Here is a 19,491-nt window from a genome sequence, read left to right on the forward strand (position 1 = left end):
CTGGTTCACTTCATTAAATCTCCTGAAAACACCTGCTACAGTATTGGAGACCTCTACACACATCAGACTGGTCACTACTACTCAATATCATTGTGGAAGGCCCTGTTTACTGTACTCAGCCTACCTGTTCTCTTTGAGAGATAGCTCAAATAAATACATAGCAGCAGTTTGCTTTACAACATACAGACCAAAATAACACCATTTGTAATACATCCAATTGGTGACCAACCAACATTGCCCCTCCCATTTAAGGCAATCTAGAACTGATTTGGACAGCTTTTAAACCTATTATCTCTACACTCAACCTAAGTGACATGACATGATGTCTCCTCTCCTGCATCAAAATGAAGTCTCACTAATAGGGTATTGTATATTAAAGTGGGCAGCTAAAGAATGCAATGGAAATGTATCATAAGAAAAGGAGAACATTCTTGCATTGTTGAATAGATTGATTTTTTAAAGATTTTGAATAAAATTTAATGTAGTAGTATTGTAATATAGATATGGTACAATTATTTGGTTTTCTATTCCTCTAGAACATGGGTCGGCAACCCACGGCTCCATAGCCGCATGCAGCTCTTCAGCCCCTCTGTTTCGGCTCCCTGAGAGAAAAAAAGAAGTACAAAAATGTTTTACAAATGTTATCTTTTTTGCAGAGTGGACAATCTTTCAAAGCGTACACCTCTTATGTTGGAGTTTGTGGTGATACTGTGTCACCACAAAAATCGGAAACGTAGTAGTGTGGACATGGCCTTTGTATTTTAGAGTTATTTTATTTAAATGATAAGCTATTGCCTTTAAACCATACTTAGCCTAAGCATTCTAGGTGCAGTGGGCTGCTGTGAAGCGCCAGAGGAGCAACTGGGGATTTAGTGTCTCACTAAAAGACACTTCGACATGTTGGGAGGACAGGTATCGAAACTGCAACCTTGTGGTTCTAGGACGACCACCCTACCCCATGAGCCACAAATATGGGGAGGGGTTACGACCTGCATAGTTGGTTCTTTAATTGACCTAAACATGACAGTGTATTTTTTTCTCCTCTTCATAAGTGTTTGATATTTTTAAATAGCAATACCACGTCAATAATTTTATTTATTTATGTTCTATAATTTCATAAATACAACAAACTAAATTTTTTCTATATATAATATGACTAAATATAAAACTTTAGAAGCTATGATGTCAAATAGTTTTTGCGGCTCTTTGGTGGAAAATAGGGCAAAATGGCTCTTTGGATAGGAAAGGTTGCCGACCCCTGCTCTAGAATCTTGAAAGTAATCTCAGTCCGAAAAGTATTTTACATTGTAAGTTAAAGCAGAAATACTTTGGATATCACTCTGGCTGAAACAGCATTGTTCATACATCCACCTGTTTGATCAAGTATTTAAATATAGAAAACCAGCACATTTATCGAAAAGACAAAACTATATAAAATGGGTTTACACGTGTACAAAATGAGAACTGCCCATTAACAACTTAACACTCAATCAGTTCAACTGTTAAAGCCCTTCTAGATACAGGTGAGCAACCAGCAGACCCTGACCTCTGATCTTAATATGGAGAGTGACAAGCAAAACAGAGGTTCCTCCAAAAAACAATATGTTATTCCTCCATGAACCAATATGTTATTTCTATAAGATGATTGGAATCAAGGTAAGCCTTAAAATAATTTAATAGTGCTAGAGTTCACAAACAATACATGAAATGCAATCAAAAATACATTATAGTGAAGCATATTTTACAACTGAATAAAAAATACATGTAATACATGCAATAGAATGTAGACACAAAAATCTACTTATAGCAATCGTTAATTGTTAAATAATGTTTTTTAGATTTGCACTATTTAAAAAATATTCAGAGGCTCCTTATGTACTCTACCCTGGTTCAACTCATGTCACCTGTTTGTTCAAGTCTTATTTGTATTGCTGCAAAGAAAATGAAGGTTCTACTGTTTGTAGTTTTTGTTTCATTTTTACCTGAAACCTGCAGTTTCTGTGCTTGGTACTATTTTTCTGTTCAGTCACAGTATTAGCTACTGTCCATATTTTTGTTTTTTCAAAATAAATGTCTATATGTATTATTGTATTTTGCAGTATAAATATATAGCTGACCAGACTGGGGTACATTGGTGCACATTTACATGTTTATGTTATCACCCTAATTCAATATTCATTCAAGGTATTCTGAAAACCATAATATTTATATATTTAATTAATAACTGTATGCCTCACTGTGGAGAAGGGACTGGGATCATTCTTACATGTGTAAGGCCACATATATTTATAAATCAGTTATAAGCCATTCACCCAACCCTAATAACCTGACACCAGCTATGTGTGGCTTTCTGGCCTTATAGTACTGAATACGAAGTTCCCACAAAAAGAAAAGAATAAGAATAAATAGTGACAAGGCATGACACAGCAACTAGGCATGAATAATTAGTTTATTTCAAGTGCAATTAATTGCAATGTCCTAAAAGTCTTGGTTTAAGGAGATACAAAATATAAATAAACGATAGGATTAACAGAAAAAGAAAAAACACAAATTATCCAGGTGGATAAGATCACATAAGATCACCAAAACAGAATGACAAAATCAATCAACAAAGCTCGACAGGAAAGAAAACTCAACTCACATCTTTTGTATTTGTTAAAGTAACATAGGTATTTATCTTCTGTGGTTAGGTCAAAACTACTGTATGAATATCATGTCAGATAAAGTGAGAACTGAAAGAACATTTTTTTAGAGTCAAATATGAAATCCCTTAGAAAATATCACAACTAATTGTCTAAGTAAAAGTAGTTTGAAAACTCCTAATTGAACTGGAAATTAAATGGCAATGGAACCCAGAAACCAAGACAAAAACAAATAAATACCAAGAAATAGATCTTTAAACAAAAGATATGTAAATACATTATAGATTTGTAATTAACATGTTTTTGGAATATTATTTTGTGTTACCTTAAAAAAGGACACACAGACGGAGACAAATGGGAGTGTAACTGGCCAAAGCAATTTTAAACATGTTGGAAGAAGTTATTTGGACATTTTAACAATGCTTGTTATAACCATCTATTGAATTGGTTGCTGAGTGATAAATATATTTGTGGCTGCACACGGTCTTCTTCACAGCTACCATTTTACTGTTATTTGGGAGTTGGCTGTAGCTCATGGGGATGAGTGGTCATCCCATAACCATAATGTATGGTGTTCAATTCCCGATCCCGCTATAGTTGAATGTCAAAGTGTCCTTGAGCAATACATTGTATCCCCAATTATTGACGTTGTATTTCTATTTAAAAAATGTTTAGACACAACTATGCAGGTCTTAACCCCTCCCCATATTTGTGGCTCTTGGGGTAGGGTGGTCGTCCTGTAACCACAAGGTAGCAGGTTTCGATACCTGTCCTCCCAACATGTCGAAGTGTCCTTGAGCAAGACACTGTATCCCCAGTTGCTCCCCACGGGGATAATAAAAGTGTACATTTCTTCTTTCTTCTTTTAGCTACTTAGCAGTTGGCTGCTCATAATCAATGGTCAGCTGAGCTAAGAAAACTAGCATTCAGTGTAAGAAACCGTATCAGTGATGATATGTACAGTACATTAAATCCGCTTATTTTGGTAGTATATGAATATATGAATATAATAATATCACAGACTGTAAAGGTAACATTTTCAATTTCGGGAAATATGCTGTAGACTTTAATATGTAGCAACAGCCAGCAACCAGTTAGCTGAGCTTAGCAAAAACCTGGAAAGTTGTAAGACAACATTTCAGACAATTAGGTAGGCAGATTTTGTTACCATTGGACATAGCCATTCTTTATGTTAAGCTCATCATCTACAGGCTGCAGCATTACAAATATGAGAGTGATGTTATTGTTCTCATTTAACTATTGAAAAGAAAAAAATGTGTTTCTTAACATGTTAAACTACTCCTTAAAAACGTTTGTAATTACCTAATTTGTGTTGTTCTGATTTGGCTCGTTCATCTCTTCAGAGAAGGCATCCAAAACTTGGAATGTGGTCCATATCACAGTTGGGTATTCAAAGTCAAGGGGCCTCACAGAAGCAATTATGGGGCTATATTTGAAAAATACTGTATTTCCTCCAGATAAGGGAACAGAGTTAGGATCAACTTGCTGCTGTGTTGTGTTGACTTCAGCAGGATTTAGAGTTGATGCTTCCGGGGAAAATGACCAAGGCAGAAGTGAACTTGAGTCTGTGGCAACGTCTGTCATAACTGTCACAGTTTTTTGTGCGTTGAAGGATGTGACATTTGTAGTATTGTCGTTCTGAAATGAATTTAGTGATTCTGCTGTTGTGTAGGATAGTAGGGGTGTTGGTTTTAAAGATGCAACGCTATATGGTGCTTTACTTTGTGTGGCGGAAATCACTGATCCACTATGTGTTGATGTGCTGGGAATTGTCGTTGACTCAGAAGTGTGTTTTGCAGCCGTGGGTAGCTCTGTTGTTATTGATGCTGAAGTTGATGTTTGTGTAGTCTCTGATTTGGCTGTTACAGATGGTTCAGCTTCTGCTGAAGTTTCTGATGATGTGGTTACAACTGTAAATTGTGTTGGTGTTGTTGTTGTTTTTCTTGTGAGTGGAATATATGTTGTTGAAGTAGTTGTGGACACTGTTTCCACAGGTCCTCTAGTTTGTTTTGTAAATGATGTTGCCCTAGCTGGTGTACTTTGTGTGGTTGACATCACTGATGCACTATGTGTCGATGGGCTGGGAATTGTAGTCGACTCCTCAGTTAATTCTGCTGCTGTGAGTTTCTCTGTTGTTAATGTTGCTGATGTTTGTGAAGTCACTGATTTGGATGTTCCAGATACTGCTGTTTCTAAAGTGGCTGATTTTGTTGTTACAACTGTACTTTGTGTTGGTGTTGTTGATGATTCTATTGTGAATGGAATAGATTCTGCTGATGGAGTTGAGGACACTGTTTCCACAGTTGCTTTAGTTTGTGTTGTAAATGCTGTGTTCATTGCTGGTGTACTTTGTGTGGTGGAAATCACTGAAACACGATGTGGTAATGTGCTGTAAATTGATGTTGATTCATTAGTTTGTTTTGCAGCCGTGGGTAGCTCTGTTGTTATTGATGCTGAAGTTGATGTTCGTGTAGTCTCTGATTTTGTTGTTACAGGTGGCGCAGCTTCTGCTGAAGTTTCTGATTTTGTGGTTCCAACCATAAATTGTGTTGGTGTTGTTGGTGTTTTCATTGTGATTGGAATATATGTTGTTGAACTAGTGTTCGACAATCTTTCTACAAGTCCTCCAGTTTGTGTTGTAAATGCTGTGTCCATAGGTGGTGTACTTTGTGTGGTGGAAATCACTGATCCACTATGTGTTGATGTGCTGTGAATTGATGTTGATTCAGAAGTGTGTTTTGCAGCCGTGGGTAGCTCTGTTGTTATTGATGCTGAAGTTGATGTTTGTGTAGTCTCTGATTTGGTTGTTACAGATGGCACAGCTTCTGCTGAAGATGCTGATTGTGTATTTACAACTGTAACGTGTGTTAAACTTTGTGGTGATGAAAAAACAATTGCTGTACTCTCTGTTGCTGTTGTTGAGGATTCTATTGTGGCCGGAATAGATTGTGTTGGTATGGTTGTTGACACAGTTGGTGTTGTTTCTGATGTTTCTGGAGTAGATGGTGTAGTTTGTGTTATTGTAGTCACTGATCCACTATGTGTTGATGTGCTGGGAATTGTCGTTGACTCAGAAGTGTGTTTTGCAGCCGTGGGTAGCTCTGTTGTTATTGATGCTGAAGTTGATGTTTGTGTAGTCTCTGATTTGGCTGTTACAGATGGTTCAGCTTCTGCTGAAGATGCTGATTGTGTATTTACAACTGTAACGTGTGTTAAACTTTGTGGTGATGAAAAAACAATTGCTGTACTCTCTGTTGCTGTTGTTGAGGATTCTATTGTGGCCGGAATAGATTGTGTTGGTATGGTTGTTGACACAGTTGGTGTTGTTTCTGATGTTTCTGGAGTAGATGGTGTAGTTTGTGTTATTGTAGTCACTGATCCACTATGTGTTGATGTGCTGGGAATTGTCGTTGACTCAGAAGTGTGTTTTGCAGCCGTGGGTAGCTCTGTTGTTATTGATGCTGAAGTTGATGTTTGTGTAGTCTCTGATTTGGCTGTTACAGATGGTTCAGCTTCTGCTGAAGTTTCTGATGATGTGGTTACAACTGTAAATTGTGTTGGTGTTGTTGTTGTTTTTCTTGTGAGTGGAATATATGTTGTTGAAGTAGTTGTGGACACTGTTTCCACAGGTCCTCTAGTTTGTTTTGTAAATGATGTTGCCCTAGCTGGTGTACTTTGTGTGGTTGACATCACTGATGCACTATGTGTCGATGGGCTGGGAATTGTAGTCGACTCCTCAGTTAATTCTGCTGCTGTGAGTTTCTCTGTTGTTAATGTTGCTGATGTTTGTGAAGTCACTGATTTGGATGTTCCAGATACTGCTGTTTCTAAAGTGGCTGATTTTGTTGTTACAACTGTACTTTGTGTTGGTGTTGTTGATGATTCTATTGTGAATGGAATAGATTCTGCTGATGGAGTTGAGGACACTGTTTCCACAGTTGCTTTAGTTTGTGTTGTAAATGCTGTGTTCATTGCTGGTGTACTTTGTGTGGTGGAAATCACTGAAACACGATGTGGTAATGTGCTGTAAATTGATGTTGATTCATTAGTTTGTTTTGCAGCCGTGGGTAGCTCTGTTGTTATTGATGCTGAAGTTGATGTTTGTGTAGTCTTTGATTTTGTTGTTAAAGGTGGTGCAGCTTCGGCTGAAGTTTCTGATTTTGTGGTTACAACCGTAAATTGTGTTTGTGTTTTTATTGTGAGTGGAATATATGTTGTTGTTGTTGTAGTTGTGGACACTGTATCCACAGGTCCTCTAGTTTGTTTTGTAAATGCTGTTGCCCTAGCTTTTTTCATAGTTGTTGTAATTGACCCTGTACTATCAGCCATTGGAGGTACTACAATTGATTCCAATGTTGATGTTTGTGATATAGCCAAATCTGTCAACATAGATGCTGTCCTTTGTGCTGGAGCTGTTGATGTTGTCTTTGATTCAGCTCTGATTTGTGTCAATGTGGTTGTTACTAATGTTTTTTGTTCAGGGAAACTTGTTTTTAATGTTGTTCTAAGGTTTAAGGCTAACGTTTTGTTGATTTTGCCTGTACTTGTGGCTTTTTTTGGAGTAGTGGATGCAGATGGGCTGAACGTAGAATTCATGGCTTTCAAATTAATCAAAGCTGATGAATTCAGAGATGACACCGTCCCAGATATGTTGTTAAATATGTCAGAAGTTAAATTTGACTGCACTATATCGGATGTGTCTTGGAATTTCCGTGTAGGTGTTTTGGTAGGACCAGTTTGTGATAACTGTGGAATGGTGATTGGCATGCTGTGATCTGTGACGTCTGTGACCTTAGGTGCGGCTGCCATAGCTGTCACAACAATGTTTATAGGTATGTTGTTGGGAGATACCATTGTATCCATCTGGGTTGAATTTGGTAAAGGTGAGCTAAATTTAGGTATAGTCAGAGCTTTGCTGGACTGAGCTGTAGTTGAGGCTGAAAGAGTGGAGTCAGTATAAATCTGTGCTGCAGTCACTGTTTCTGCTGAGGAGTTCATCAGTCTTGACTTATTATGCAGCAATGTGGAAGTGCCAGATGTTGTACTGGTTAAGGCAGGTTCCTGGAGACCAGTCACAGGTGTAACATTATAAACAGTATTTGTTTCATTGGCAGCGGCTATATTTTGACTTGTACTTCCCTTCGTTGATTCAGCATTTATTTCCTCCATCGGGTCTGATGTACTTCCTTTGACTCCAGTTACATTTGCCATTATTGAAGCTCCTACGGTTTCCGTTTTACTTTTGGAGCTAAATGTTGTTTCCATCGTTGAAGTCAATTTCTTTGAGTCCATGGTTGGAGTTGTTTGTTTGTCCAATTGTTTGGTTTGTTCCATGAATGGCTGAGGTCTTGAAGGTTTACTGACCACCGGTCCTGTACTGGTGTTAATTGCAGGAATCTCAGTAGAGTCTGTGGTCCAGACATGAGGCGGGCACATAGCTGTGTGAGAGGAAAAGGCAGACGGTTTCATATATAAAAAAAAATTTGGTTTGATCCTTTAATGTTCACATTAACTGTGGTATCATGCTCTTACATAAAAAGTGAAAAGATAAGTACAAATAATGAGAGCTGGATTCAAGGCGTGATAGAGTAGTGTGACAATATAAGCCATTGATACAGTTTAAAGTTTCGAGGACGTCGGTTTAGTTATAAATAGACTAGAGTTAGTCATGTCATGGAATAGTGACAGCAATGCAACCTGACTCACCTGCCAGTAGGCTTAGAAAAAATCCAACATTCATGGTGGCAGGTGATGGTTATTCAGGAATAGCAAGCATATCTGATAACAAAGCAAGGACAAAAAGCAACACATTCAAGACATTTGTCTCATATTCTTTGGAGTCAAACACTGTATCTACAACAGCATGTTCTACTTTCCTTGTATTATTACGCCCATGCCTTTGAGTCTGCGTTTACTCTACTTACGGAATGTGGAAACTCTATGAGATGATGCTCTATCGATTGCATTCCTCCACCCACAGGTAAATAAAATAGATATAAATCTTCACTTAATCCTTCTGAGTAATGTTTTTCTGCTTTGTGCCATAATTCCTCATTCTGTAACTAGAATTTCTCTTTTAAATACTGTCACAAATTCCTGATGGCCTGATCTCCCGGTTTTGACCCTGCCTGTACAAAGTAAAGATGACCTTCTTTGTTACCTCTGTCTCAGAGTCGTGCTTTTGGGTTCCAGTTTGTAACACTATTACAAACACATAGCATAAGGCTTGTGTTAAAAAACAAATAAATATAGCATGCATGGCAAAAAGATTAAAATATGTAAGACATATGCTGAAATGAGAAGTATTCTTCTTTCAATTCAAATACGAGGGGTTCTCCATAGGCTTTTTGACATGTCATTAAAAGGGTAGTCTACCAATTTATTGTTGCACTTCATTAACATTGTCTCAAAATGGAGTAAAGGGGGATATGGAAAATTGTATTTTTGATTCAACATATTCTTCTTCCTTGTAAAGATCTCGCCCTTACATTAGCCTCAATGCAACTTGACCACAGACAATTCAGTCACAGATTCATATTATTCTAGTAGCAGCTAATGTAGCCTCGAGTCGACTTCAAGCAGAGATGAGGAGGGTGATACAGAGGTCTGTCAGGCTCACTTCTTTATAACTCTACAAACCCTGATTTCTAAAAAAAAAATATTTTAAAACTTGTAGTCTTTAGCCGAAAGAGGCTCAAGTGACATCCCTTCAGGCAAATTATCAGATTTCTCACAGCTCCATCTGGATACAAAAAAGGACATTATACAACTTTCTTAACATAAGTAGTTGTATACCAACATGTGTAAACAGACTTTGTGTCACTGTTAACACCACTATCAATAGCTGCCTTCCCTTAAGGTGATCCAGCTTCAACATTTGATTTTTTTATATTGGCTCACAGGCATCAATTACTGTAAGATGTTAAGTGCAGCACAGCAACTGTTAATTTCATTGCCGTGAACATGAAAACAGATCTCAACAGGCTAAAATACGGAAGTGCGCAGCCCTTATTATTCTCTTTATTATTGTGCAAACTGTAAGCACAAACACAAAACCTAAATATTTTTTTTATTTTTGTTTTACGGTAACCTTGATACTATTATTCATGGCATGAGGGAAATATTACATTTAATATAAAGTGCGTATTGTTTCCACACATGCTTTAAACTGTGCTACATAAATGTGTCAGAATCAATCTACTGTATTGCTTTGATTCTGCCTGCTTTTAACTCCAACTCCAACATGCTGTATCAATAGAATGCTTCAGGGATGACGTATTTCTGAAGGTTGATGTATTTTTGAAGGCCAACTCCAGACGTTAGCATCACACTGGTTCCCGCAACAAAAAGCCAATGGGACTTTTCTATTGTATTTACATTTCCATTGGAGTTCAACAAGACAATATTCACAAAAGAACTTCACTTGTATGATTGTGTGTAAATGCAATCTAAAAAGTTAAGTTAAGTAAAAAGTAAAAATCTAACACCCCAAACTATTGAATTACTCCATGGTCTCATGAGCACGAGGACACACAATGAAGGCTGTAAAGGCAGACTAGTGGGCAGGATTACGTTTTGTAGTCTCATTTAGCCACTTGGAAGCAAACCTCATTTATCAAAACACATAAAAGCTTTAAAATCCATGGAAGGAGTATTTATTGACTTATTTTATATTGTGGAACAGAATGTTAAAATCTCTTCAGTGTGTTATCCGCAGACTTTCTTTAAAGCATCTAACCAAAAACCCATTAAAAAAATGTTTAAACTTAATAAGCAAAAAAGGGGCGAGGGAACCAGAAGGCAAAATGTGAACTCATTTGGGGGTTTTATCATTCATTCCTGCAGCGTTCTATTGATACCGTTAAATGTGCATAAAACAGGTGAATGGAAACACATTTAAAGTAATTCCTATTCAAAAACTGCCAGACAACATTGTACCTCTGAACCTCAACAGCAACACTCAGTAGTATGTGTCTACTTGTAGAGAAACGCTTCCACAAAACATTAACCACTTGAATTTAAATATAAAACACAACTTGGACACAGCATCCTGAACCGACTTGACCTTGCAGACAAAGGTATTCAAATGAGTTGAAAAGGAATATAAAGTTCACAGTTGTAGAATCAAAAGAAATCTCACTGACCTTTCGACACCATTCGCCTCCTATCTTGCATGAATCTTGAGCACAGTGATAAGTGTAAAACAAACTAGAACGGAGAGTTCAATTTAAAGTAGTCTCACAAAACCAGTTCTACCTGCTATAATCACACCTATAGTCACACCTGTCAGTCTTAATAGCAGTGACGAAAATAGGAGATAGGCTGCTGTCCTCAGATCACGAGAAATTAGGTATAAAGGAAGATTACGGTGTGCACAAACGTGTTCCTTCTGTAATTGCGTTTGATTAGTCTGTTTGGATGAGTATGACTTTTCACTGGCAAAACAACAAGTTCTGAGGAAGCTGTTCCTCACAATTGAAAGTCGTTCAGTATCCTAGCACATATTCTGATGGTTCTAATATTCATGGGCAGAAATAGCAACCTGTTCAGCATTAATCCTACCAGTTTATTTTGGCACATGTAGTCATGAGCATAACAATTCCCTGGAATTCGATTTACCCTGACACACCCATCAAATGTAATTGTCTTCATTCAGTGGATGAAAGCTGAAGACATTTCATGCAGGAGTTTTTTTTGTTGAGCTGGTGAAACATAAACAATCAGGAACATTCTTTCAAAGGGAAGTTTGCTCTCTTTTCCAATACCCTGTATACACTCACATGAGATATCCACATTCACTCCTGTAAGTTGCCTAATGCATCATTGGACCACCGTCTGATCTGTTGGCTGTATTATAATATTAGAATGTAGGCATGAGTCGGTGACTACACCAATACTTATCACCAGATTTGATATCTTTTAAATTTAGCACTGTTATTATATATATTATAATATTCTGTTTGGAAATGTGCACACCCAATCACTGATTTGTTCAATAATGTCCTGGCTCAAAGGTATTGCCTTTTAAACAAAAGTTATCCCTCTACACGAGACCCACTGATTGAGACCCTCCACACATGTTCTGAAAAGTAGCAGGACAATAATTATTATAATCTGCAGTGAAAACCTTTCATATCAGTCTGCAGTACAGCTGTATTGCATGCATTTGAGATATGTCTTGGTAGAACAGGAAACTCTCTACCTCTTCCCACCCTTCAAATCTCAGCATCCCAACTGTACCATACATAACCATACTACATTGTTGTCACTCAGGTGTGGACAGTACTTTATTTTCATTGGCTCAAATGTGTATATTTAATTGTAGATGTGTTATTTGTCCAATGTAAGAGTCAATTAGGTTATAGGTTTAAAAAAGTAATTAACACTATTAAAATAAAGAGGCTGATAAGTAAAAAATATGTTTTTAAATAGTCTAATTATTATATAAATTAGTCATGGGACCAAATTAACTGAGATATATTCATATTGTAACAGGTTTTGCTAAAAAGCATCAACCTAAGACGAATGAATGCCTAAATGCACAGATCCATGAGATCCGAACTACCTTTCCCATAATCACCGTTGTCAATTAGTATGGAAGCCCTGGAGTCCAAACTAAATATGTTCGCATATCCCCGCTACTGCTACTGCTGCTCTTAAAGGAGACGCATCCCAAAAGGGCCGATACTCGGTTTAAGAAATATGAGGTTTGCTATAGCTTTAAGAAGTAGATAATGTTGAATGTTTGTACAATTAAATTATCATACAACGTTAACTTTGTTTTATTAATAAGCGAGTTATTGAAATGCTTGCGTAGTGACTTAACATTACCTTTACTCTTGACCGAGCTAACATAACTTGGTCCCAAAAGGGCCTTCAATGTTACGTTGGTATTAGCTAGCGTTACATATTCTATGTTCATAATTGACGTTACGTCAACTAACGTTAATTATACAGGTCTGTAAGGGTCGTAACAGTTAAAAATGGACTCGGAGGAAGACGAGGTTTCAGGTATTCGTCCTAGGATTGACATAATCGGAGACTCAACTGAGGCCGCCAAACCACCCTCGGTCTCGACTGAACCGCCAAGCGGGAGAAGAGGAAGTAAAAGGCTCGTGAAAACCACAGTGACCTCCCCCGACTCTGGTGACTCTGGGTCGGGTGTTAGAGTTTTGCGAGCCAGGCGAGTTGAAGCTGGCAGGACTAACGTTGATAAATCCAAGAATGCCACTTACAGGCAAACATCTAACGTTAAGAGCATGCACCGTGGACGTGGGAGACCTCTGGGATCACGCTCCAAAAACACACAGTAAGTGCCGATACAAATGCACGTCAAACACGTTGCAGTACACTAGTACTATTGCAACAAACTAGCTAACTTACTAGCGTTACTTATCACGCTCAGAGGCGTGTTAGAGGTACGAGTGAGATTGCACTGTAAGGAGGCTTAGTTAGGGCTGTAATTGTAGGAAGTGGGCTTTGGGAGTTCTTAAAGCTATAGGTTTACCAGATGTTGAAACCAAAACAAATAAGTCAAATGCACGTGTTGTCCTGTCTGTGCTCTTGTTATCCTGTTGTTTTCATGGCAGTTGAGTTATAGCATACTGTGTATATTCCAAGGTACACTACAGATTTGTATTTATTTATTTATTTGCACCTTTTATTTACTGCAGACTCTCTCTCACACAGATCTGCGGCAAAGAAATCCACAGCCAAAAATGGTAAAAAGACACAAGTCCTTTTCATCTATTTGTAGAAATTTTGTTTTTGTTATGTATTGCTACACCTGTCACTAATGCCTGAGCACGCTGACTTCCTCAGCATCCAAACCGACTAGTGGATCAAAGCTGTCCAAAGCTAGAGAAGGCAAAGGACGTCCTCCAACCCAAGCCTCTTGCACCACAACAGCAACAGCATGCAAACCTGAAGCAGAGATGGAGGCTGGTAATACAAAGGCCACATGCATTCATTTTTACTACATGCTCCACATACATATTTTATGACTATTAGACTACAAACAACGGCAATCATCTGAAAATGAAATAAAATATTAATTATCTTTGTTTTTCAGGAGAGGAAACAGGTTATTTGAAAGCAAGCAATGACAAGTGAGTGGTATACATCTTATTGACTGAGCAACAGAGAAAATGTAGGATATCATGCTTGATTTGCCAATGTGAATTTAATTGTGGCCAGTGTGGTGTGGATGTCCGTATTAGCGTTGCAGATCCAGATGCAGCTCTTGACGAGGACCCTCCATTCAGAGATGACCCAAATGACCTCATCTATAAACCCGAGACAAAGACGTATGCTGAGCCCACTGCCTTTCTATAATGAGTAGTAGTCCTGAATGTTACTTTATATAAAAACTTGTGACTGTTAAAATGTTAGTTGCAATAGTAAATTAAGCTTCATCTCTTAATTCCTTAGGGAAAAATCAAGGCGGAATACAACGTTAAAACAAAAGGAAGTCAAGAAAGAAGAGTCAGAAAAGGATGAGGAAGAAGACAACATTAAAAAGGAAGAATCAACAGAGATTGTTGTTCAGAGTGAAGATGGAGTGGATAATAATGCAGAGCCACCCAGGAAGTAAGCAAAAACGGGTTGATGATTTAGTGAAAGGAAGGTGCACAAGGACTGATTGCTGAACCCACAGACAATAAGTTTATTGCACATCTCATTGTTCCCTGAAGCTAGACACCCCCACCAATGTCTGACAGCCTGCTTACTGACACAATGTTTGCTCATTGCATCATTAAGAAACTTAACAATATAGATATGATCCTATTGAAAGTTTGGGAAGAAGGATTACAGTATTGGTCAACATTTCAAGCTCTGTTTTGTAATCTGTTTCCTTCTAGGAGAGGGAGACAACAAAAAGATGACAAAGTCCCTCGGCTGCCAAAACAAAGGTAACAGTCATACTTGTAATAATCATTGTAGTATTTGTATCAAGTATGATTATTGTACAATTGCCCTTTTTTTCTGTCTCCCTAGGAAAAAGCCCCCAGTGCAGTACGTCCGCTGTGAAATTGAGGGCTGTGGTACTGTCTTGGCCCATCCACGTTACCTACAGGTTTGCCATCCTGTCAACCATGACAGCCCCAACTATTTTTAAAAGCACCGTTTTAAAGTTGGCATTGTTCATAAGCAACGATATTATTTTTGCCATAGTCACATTGGTGTCCTGCATTTTTACATTCTGTTTTAGATCTGTGAACTTAGACAAAGTTAAGTGTACTGTTCTCTCATTTCTTTATTTCAGCACCATATCAAATACCAGCACTTGCTTAAAAAGAAGTATGTGTGTGATCACCCCTCGTGTGGGCGATTGTTTCGTCTGCAGAAGCAGCTGTTGCGCCATGCAAAACATCATACAGGTGATGTTAAGGCACACATGTTTATTCACGCAGTATTAAGACTGGCAACATACCTTGTTTATTTGATTATTAAAATAGTGATATCATTGATGAGCCGCTTGAAATGCCATGGCGGTAATTGGAAACATTCCATTTTCTGTGTCTCTCCTGTCATGTAGGTTATTTATTCTGCTTGTCATCTGTATTTCAGATCAAAGGGACTACATCTGTGAGTATTGTGCTCGTGCTTTCAAGAGCTCCCATAACCTGGCTGTGCATAGAATGATTCACACAGGAGAAAAGCCAATCCAGTGAGTAACATACTTTAGAATATAATGTTATGATGTGTGCTGTGGGCCAGGAAGAACTTCAAGTCTGGCTTTGGTCCATTATTACAAATGATGCAGCATATTGTCAGCACACAATCCATTTTTTATAAACAGCTTTCTTATTAATGAGTTTGTGTCTTTTTATTTAAATATTGTGATAACAGCTTTTTAAAATTTGTATCAGTCTGTCATTTCATGATGTGATGCAAAGTTTGTGATTCTTTTTACTAAAATACAGTTTTGAGGTACTTGTGCATTACTTGAGTATTTTAGTTTAGTTAGTTAATACTTCTACTCCAGGACATTTATCAAGAGAAGTTACTTTGCCGATAAATATTGTAAAAATCTATTATGAGCATATAGTATAGTGTATAAAATGGTTAGAAAATCTGTTCCATCTCGGCAATATAATATTATTTATGAATTAATTACAATACTATTTTGAATACTTAATATTAATTTATCAATAATAATAATGATCCCAAAGTATACAGTGTAATACAAATCTAAATACTTTGATGTTTTTACTGATTCTGAGTAAATTGGAGTTCAAGTGACACAGATGAGACTTGAGCGTCAAGTCCGTTCAGACTATAACCTGGTCTTTGTCTCCACCCTGTGGCAGGTGTGAGATCTGCGGCTTCACCTGCCGTCAGAAGGCATCCTTGAACTGGCACATGAAGAAGCACGATGCAGAATCCTCCTACCAGTTCTCTTGCTCCATTTGTGGTAAAAAGTTTGAGAAAAAGGACTCTGTTGTTGCACACAAGGCCAAGAGCCACCCTGAGGTGCTCATAGCTGAAGCCCTGGCAGCTAATGGGGGCTCAGTAATAAGCAGTCCCACACTGATCCCAGAGACTGTCCAAGTGCTCGCCCCAACTCCAGAGACGGTCTCAGAGCTCAACCAGCCCAAGCAACCCTCTGTCAGCCAGGAGAATCAGGAAGTAGTGAATAGTACGCTCACTCCACTACAGCAGGTGGTGCACCCGCTTGCACCACAGACTCGGATAGATGTATCTCAGGGCCAGTTTCTCCAACTGCCCACGCACCATGTGGTGCAGGTGGCACATCAGCAGCAAGCCCCCACCTTGCTGCACCTCACGGCTGCTAGTCCTACTAACTTCTCCAGCATCAGCCACCCCCAGCTCATCCAGTTCTCCACCCTTCCGGCCAGCACCGTCGCGTCCATGACTATTGTAGACCCTCAGAGCACCCTCCTCACCCTGAGCTCCAGCTCCGTCACCACACTGGCCTCCACTGCCTCCCTGGCTTCCCAGCAGGCTATGCAGTGGGGCAGGGAGACTGATGAGGATGAACAGTTACCAGGGGAGGGTGAGCTGTGGGACAGGGTGGTGGTGGGTGGCGGTCATCAGGATGTCGGGGAAATGATGTGGGAGGGTAATGAGGAAAGGAGGAAGGAGGATGAGGGGATTGTATGGGAGAGGGAAGGGGGGAGACATATTCTTTTACATTGTGCTGAAGTTCATGGAGACAGTTTAATCTAAATAAAAGACCACAACATGATCTTAACATGAACCTTATGCACAGGGAAGTTTTGATTTAAGAAAAGAGCAACAGACTGAAGGACCTGTCAAAAGTTAAAGCCGTTATTCTAAATATGTGAAATTATAGACTTTATTTCCATGGAGCGTAATACAGTAGTTCTACAAAGTACATAGCGACAGAGAGCTACTTGTATCAGGGAGTATGATTTATTATATTATAGATTGCATACACTTCGTTTGCCACTTGCTGAATATTTTTATTTTGTGACTTGTATTTGTTTATATGTTTGTATGTTAACATTTTCTTTTAGATTAAAAAGACTGCAAGTTGATAGTACAAATTGTACATGGAAGTAACACTTGACCCATCCTTAGTAATTAAAGAGCAGTGGGCTGCAGTGAAGTGCCCCAGGAGCAACTGGGGGTTCAGTGTCTTGCTCAAGGACACTTCGACATGCAACTGTGGGGAGAGCGGGGATCGAACCGGGTACCTTGTGGTTGCAGGACGACCACAAGGTACCCGTCTAGTCTGGGCCTTTCCACAAATTATTTTGACGGACAGAAATCATAGACAAAATCTATAATGATGAAGCAAGATCTTTTCTTTCACAGCAGACATTTTGACATATTATAGTAGGAAAAGCACAAGTGCTACTAATATTATTGATGGCTCCGTTATATTTAAGTGTGCCGGTCGGTCACGACCGTGAGCCAGCATCCTATGCAACATGTTATTATGTCTTTTGTGAAAAAGGCCCATAACCTCATTTTATAAAAAAAAAAAAGATCTAAAATGCCCTTCTTGTATTCACTTTCCTGGACCCAAGTTGTCACTTCCCTGTCAAATTGAACGGAACAATCTGATTTAATTTGTTACAGATTGTTGCCTTAATATATATTCACAGTTAAGACTGCAGGCAGCAGTATTAGGATGGAAATAGTTTTTGTCATACATTTTCTTTTGAAGCAATCGTAGAAAATAAAATATACCTCTGTGCACTGCCACTACTGAACACTCGTAATCTTGTGATCTTAATTTATTAGAAAATGTGTTCAAATGGATAATAATTAAAAAAATCTGTTCTGAAGTTTTTGTCTTTTATTCTTGACACGTCCTTTAAACCAGATGATACAAATATAGTTCATTTATGTAAAAGGACAAAATGGACTAATTACCATCGATGGGATTTAATCCGATTCAGTCACCATTTTAATGAAAAACAGCATCAAAGCACATATAGAAACAACATTTTGTAATTGATCTACCCACACTGATGCCAATATTGAATCCTAATGAATACACTTAATAAAAAGCATTTATAGTATACCATATCATTCAAACTTTTAGTAAACCGAGAAAAGAGAATTTCTATTTTTTTAATCCAACGTTATTTTCAATAATGGTCGGTATTGTCTTTAAGAAAGATATATATATATATATATATATATATATATATATATATCTTTAAAATAATCCACAGCTTTCTTTATGCTTAGTTTATTTAGTCTTCTGGAAATTGTGTTTTGCAAAAAATACATTTTGTATTGTGTAAACCGAATGATACATGTTCTCTAAGTGTTTTAATGTCAGAACATATGTTATCAGTTATAATTCTTGTAATAAGGAAGACAGGTAATGTTTCAGCTTTCTGACCCCTTGAGAAGGAAATAGTTTGTGTGTACATTTTGGAAATTTAATTGGTCCGAAAATATTTTGTATGATGTTTTTGTTTCCATTAGCTGACCTTGACTGCGAACTCCCAATAAAGAGAGTGTGTTTTATCGTGTATGGGCACGTGGTGACGTTTAGGGGAGAAAAAAAAAAAAAAAGGCAGTACGTCCCTCTAAAAACGCCCCTGTGGCTTGCGGAACCAATTAAATCCCCTCTCGTTTTGCGTGCACCCCAACATGAACGCCGACATAAACACGCTTCATTGACACTCGCTGGGACGACCTGCTAAAGTATCCCCCAAAAACAAACCAAAAAAAGGTTTCCCTCGTGCCCAAGTAGTTTCGGTGTCAACACTTGACGACGTCAGGGGGCCGCTCGTTCCTCTGCTCGGTCTTCATCCAGCTCGCTGCTAAGCCACCTATAACATAAACGGGGCTGGAGTGCAAATGGCAGAGCAGGAGGAGCCGCAGATAACTGCGCCGGACACACCGGTGCCTGGCCCGTCGCAGACGGGGAGAGCGGTGGCTCTTGCCCGGCTACTGCACCACGAATGTGCTCGTCTGCTCCAGCTCTACGTGAGTTACCCGCTTCCACACCCGGTCTGTTTACCTCGTGCTCCCCGGGGCGGTGGGGCACAACTCCGCTAACGGGACTTGTGGCTCGCTCTAATTCGAGCATGTTTTTGTACTGAGGCAGCTGCCAGCTAAGCTACCTGTCGCATTTGAGTGATGTGTTTTACATTTTACTGTGTGTGTGTGTGTGTGTGTGTGTGTGTGTGTGTGTGTGCGTGTGTGCGCGCGCATGAGCGTTCACCAGTGTACACTTGTATATTCTTGAAAGGGATGTAGTGTAATCTTTACTAAAAGCCCCCACCACGTCCCTCCATTTCCCTTGGGGTACCTAATGGATGGAGTGTATTGGATTTTTTTCCTCCATCTGTCATGCTTCTGTGCCTCATTCTAC

At 38.7% G+C, this 19,491-nt stretch overlaps 2 protein-coding genes across 4 annotated transcripts; one reads left to right on the plus strand and one right to left on the minus strand.

Annotated features, from left to right (window-relative positions):
- Positions 1–2,956: 2,956 nt before the first annotated feature.
- On the minus strand, positions 2,957–10,979 carry LOC117748152 (mucin-22-like). The gene is made up of 3 exons (XM_034557785.1): positions 10,808–10,979; positions 8,370–8,441; positions 2,957–8,101 (listed from the first exon to the last, which is right to left on the minus strand). Exons 2-3 carry the CDS (start codon positions 8,401–8,403, stop codon positions 3,966–3,968), a joined length of 4,170 nt encoding a protein of 1,389 aa, XP_034413676.1. The 5' UTR covers positions 8,404–8,441; positions 10,808–10,979; the 3' UTR covers positions 2,957–3,965.
- A 1,300-nt stretch (positions 10,980–12,279) lies between these two features.
- LOC117747940 (E3 ubiquitin-protein ligase ZFP91-like) lies at positions 12,280–17,641 on the plus strand. 3 transcript variants are annotated; one of them, XM_034557479.1, is made up of 12 exons: positions 12,282–12,370; positions 12,621–12,972; positions 13,353–13,384; positions 13,485–13,607; positions 13,735–13,771; positions 13,883–13,969; positions 14,094–14,252; positions 14,525–14,575; positions 14,661–14,739; positions 14,929–15,043; positions 15,234–15,333; positions 15,977–17,641. In XM_034557479.1, the coding sequence occupies exons 2-12, from the start codon at positions 12,647–12,649 to the stop codon at positions 16,854–16,856; spliced, it is 1,989 nt and encodes a 662-aa protein (XP_034413370.1). In that variant the 5' UTR covers positions 12,282–12,370; positions 12,621–12,646; the 3' UTR covers positions 16,857–17,641. The 3 variants fall into 3 exon arrangements, with proteins under 3 accessions (XP_034413369.1, XP_034413370.1, XP_034413371.1); XM_034557478.1 differs by having other exon boundaries at positions 12,280–12,972; XM_034557480.1 differs by lacking the exon at positions 12,282–12,370 and having other exon boundaries at positions 12,763–12,972; positions 13,337–13,384.
- The last annotated feature ends 1,850 nt before the right edge of the window (positions 17,642–19,491 follow it).

Source organism: Cyclopterus lumpus, chromosome 18 (assembly GCF_009769545.1).
Source record: "Cyclopterus lumpus isolate fCycLum1 chromosome 18, fCycLum1.pri, whole genome shotgun sequence".
In the NCBI taxonomy this organism is placed as follows: Eukaryota; Metazoa; Chordata; class Actinopteri; order Perciformes; family Cyclopteridae; genus Cyclopterus; species Cyclopterus lumpus.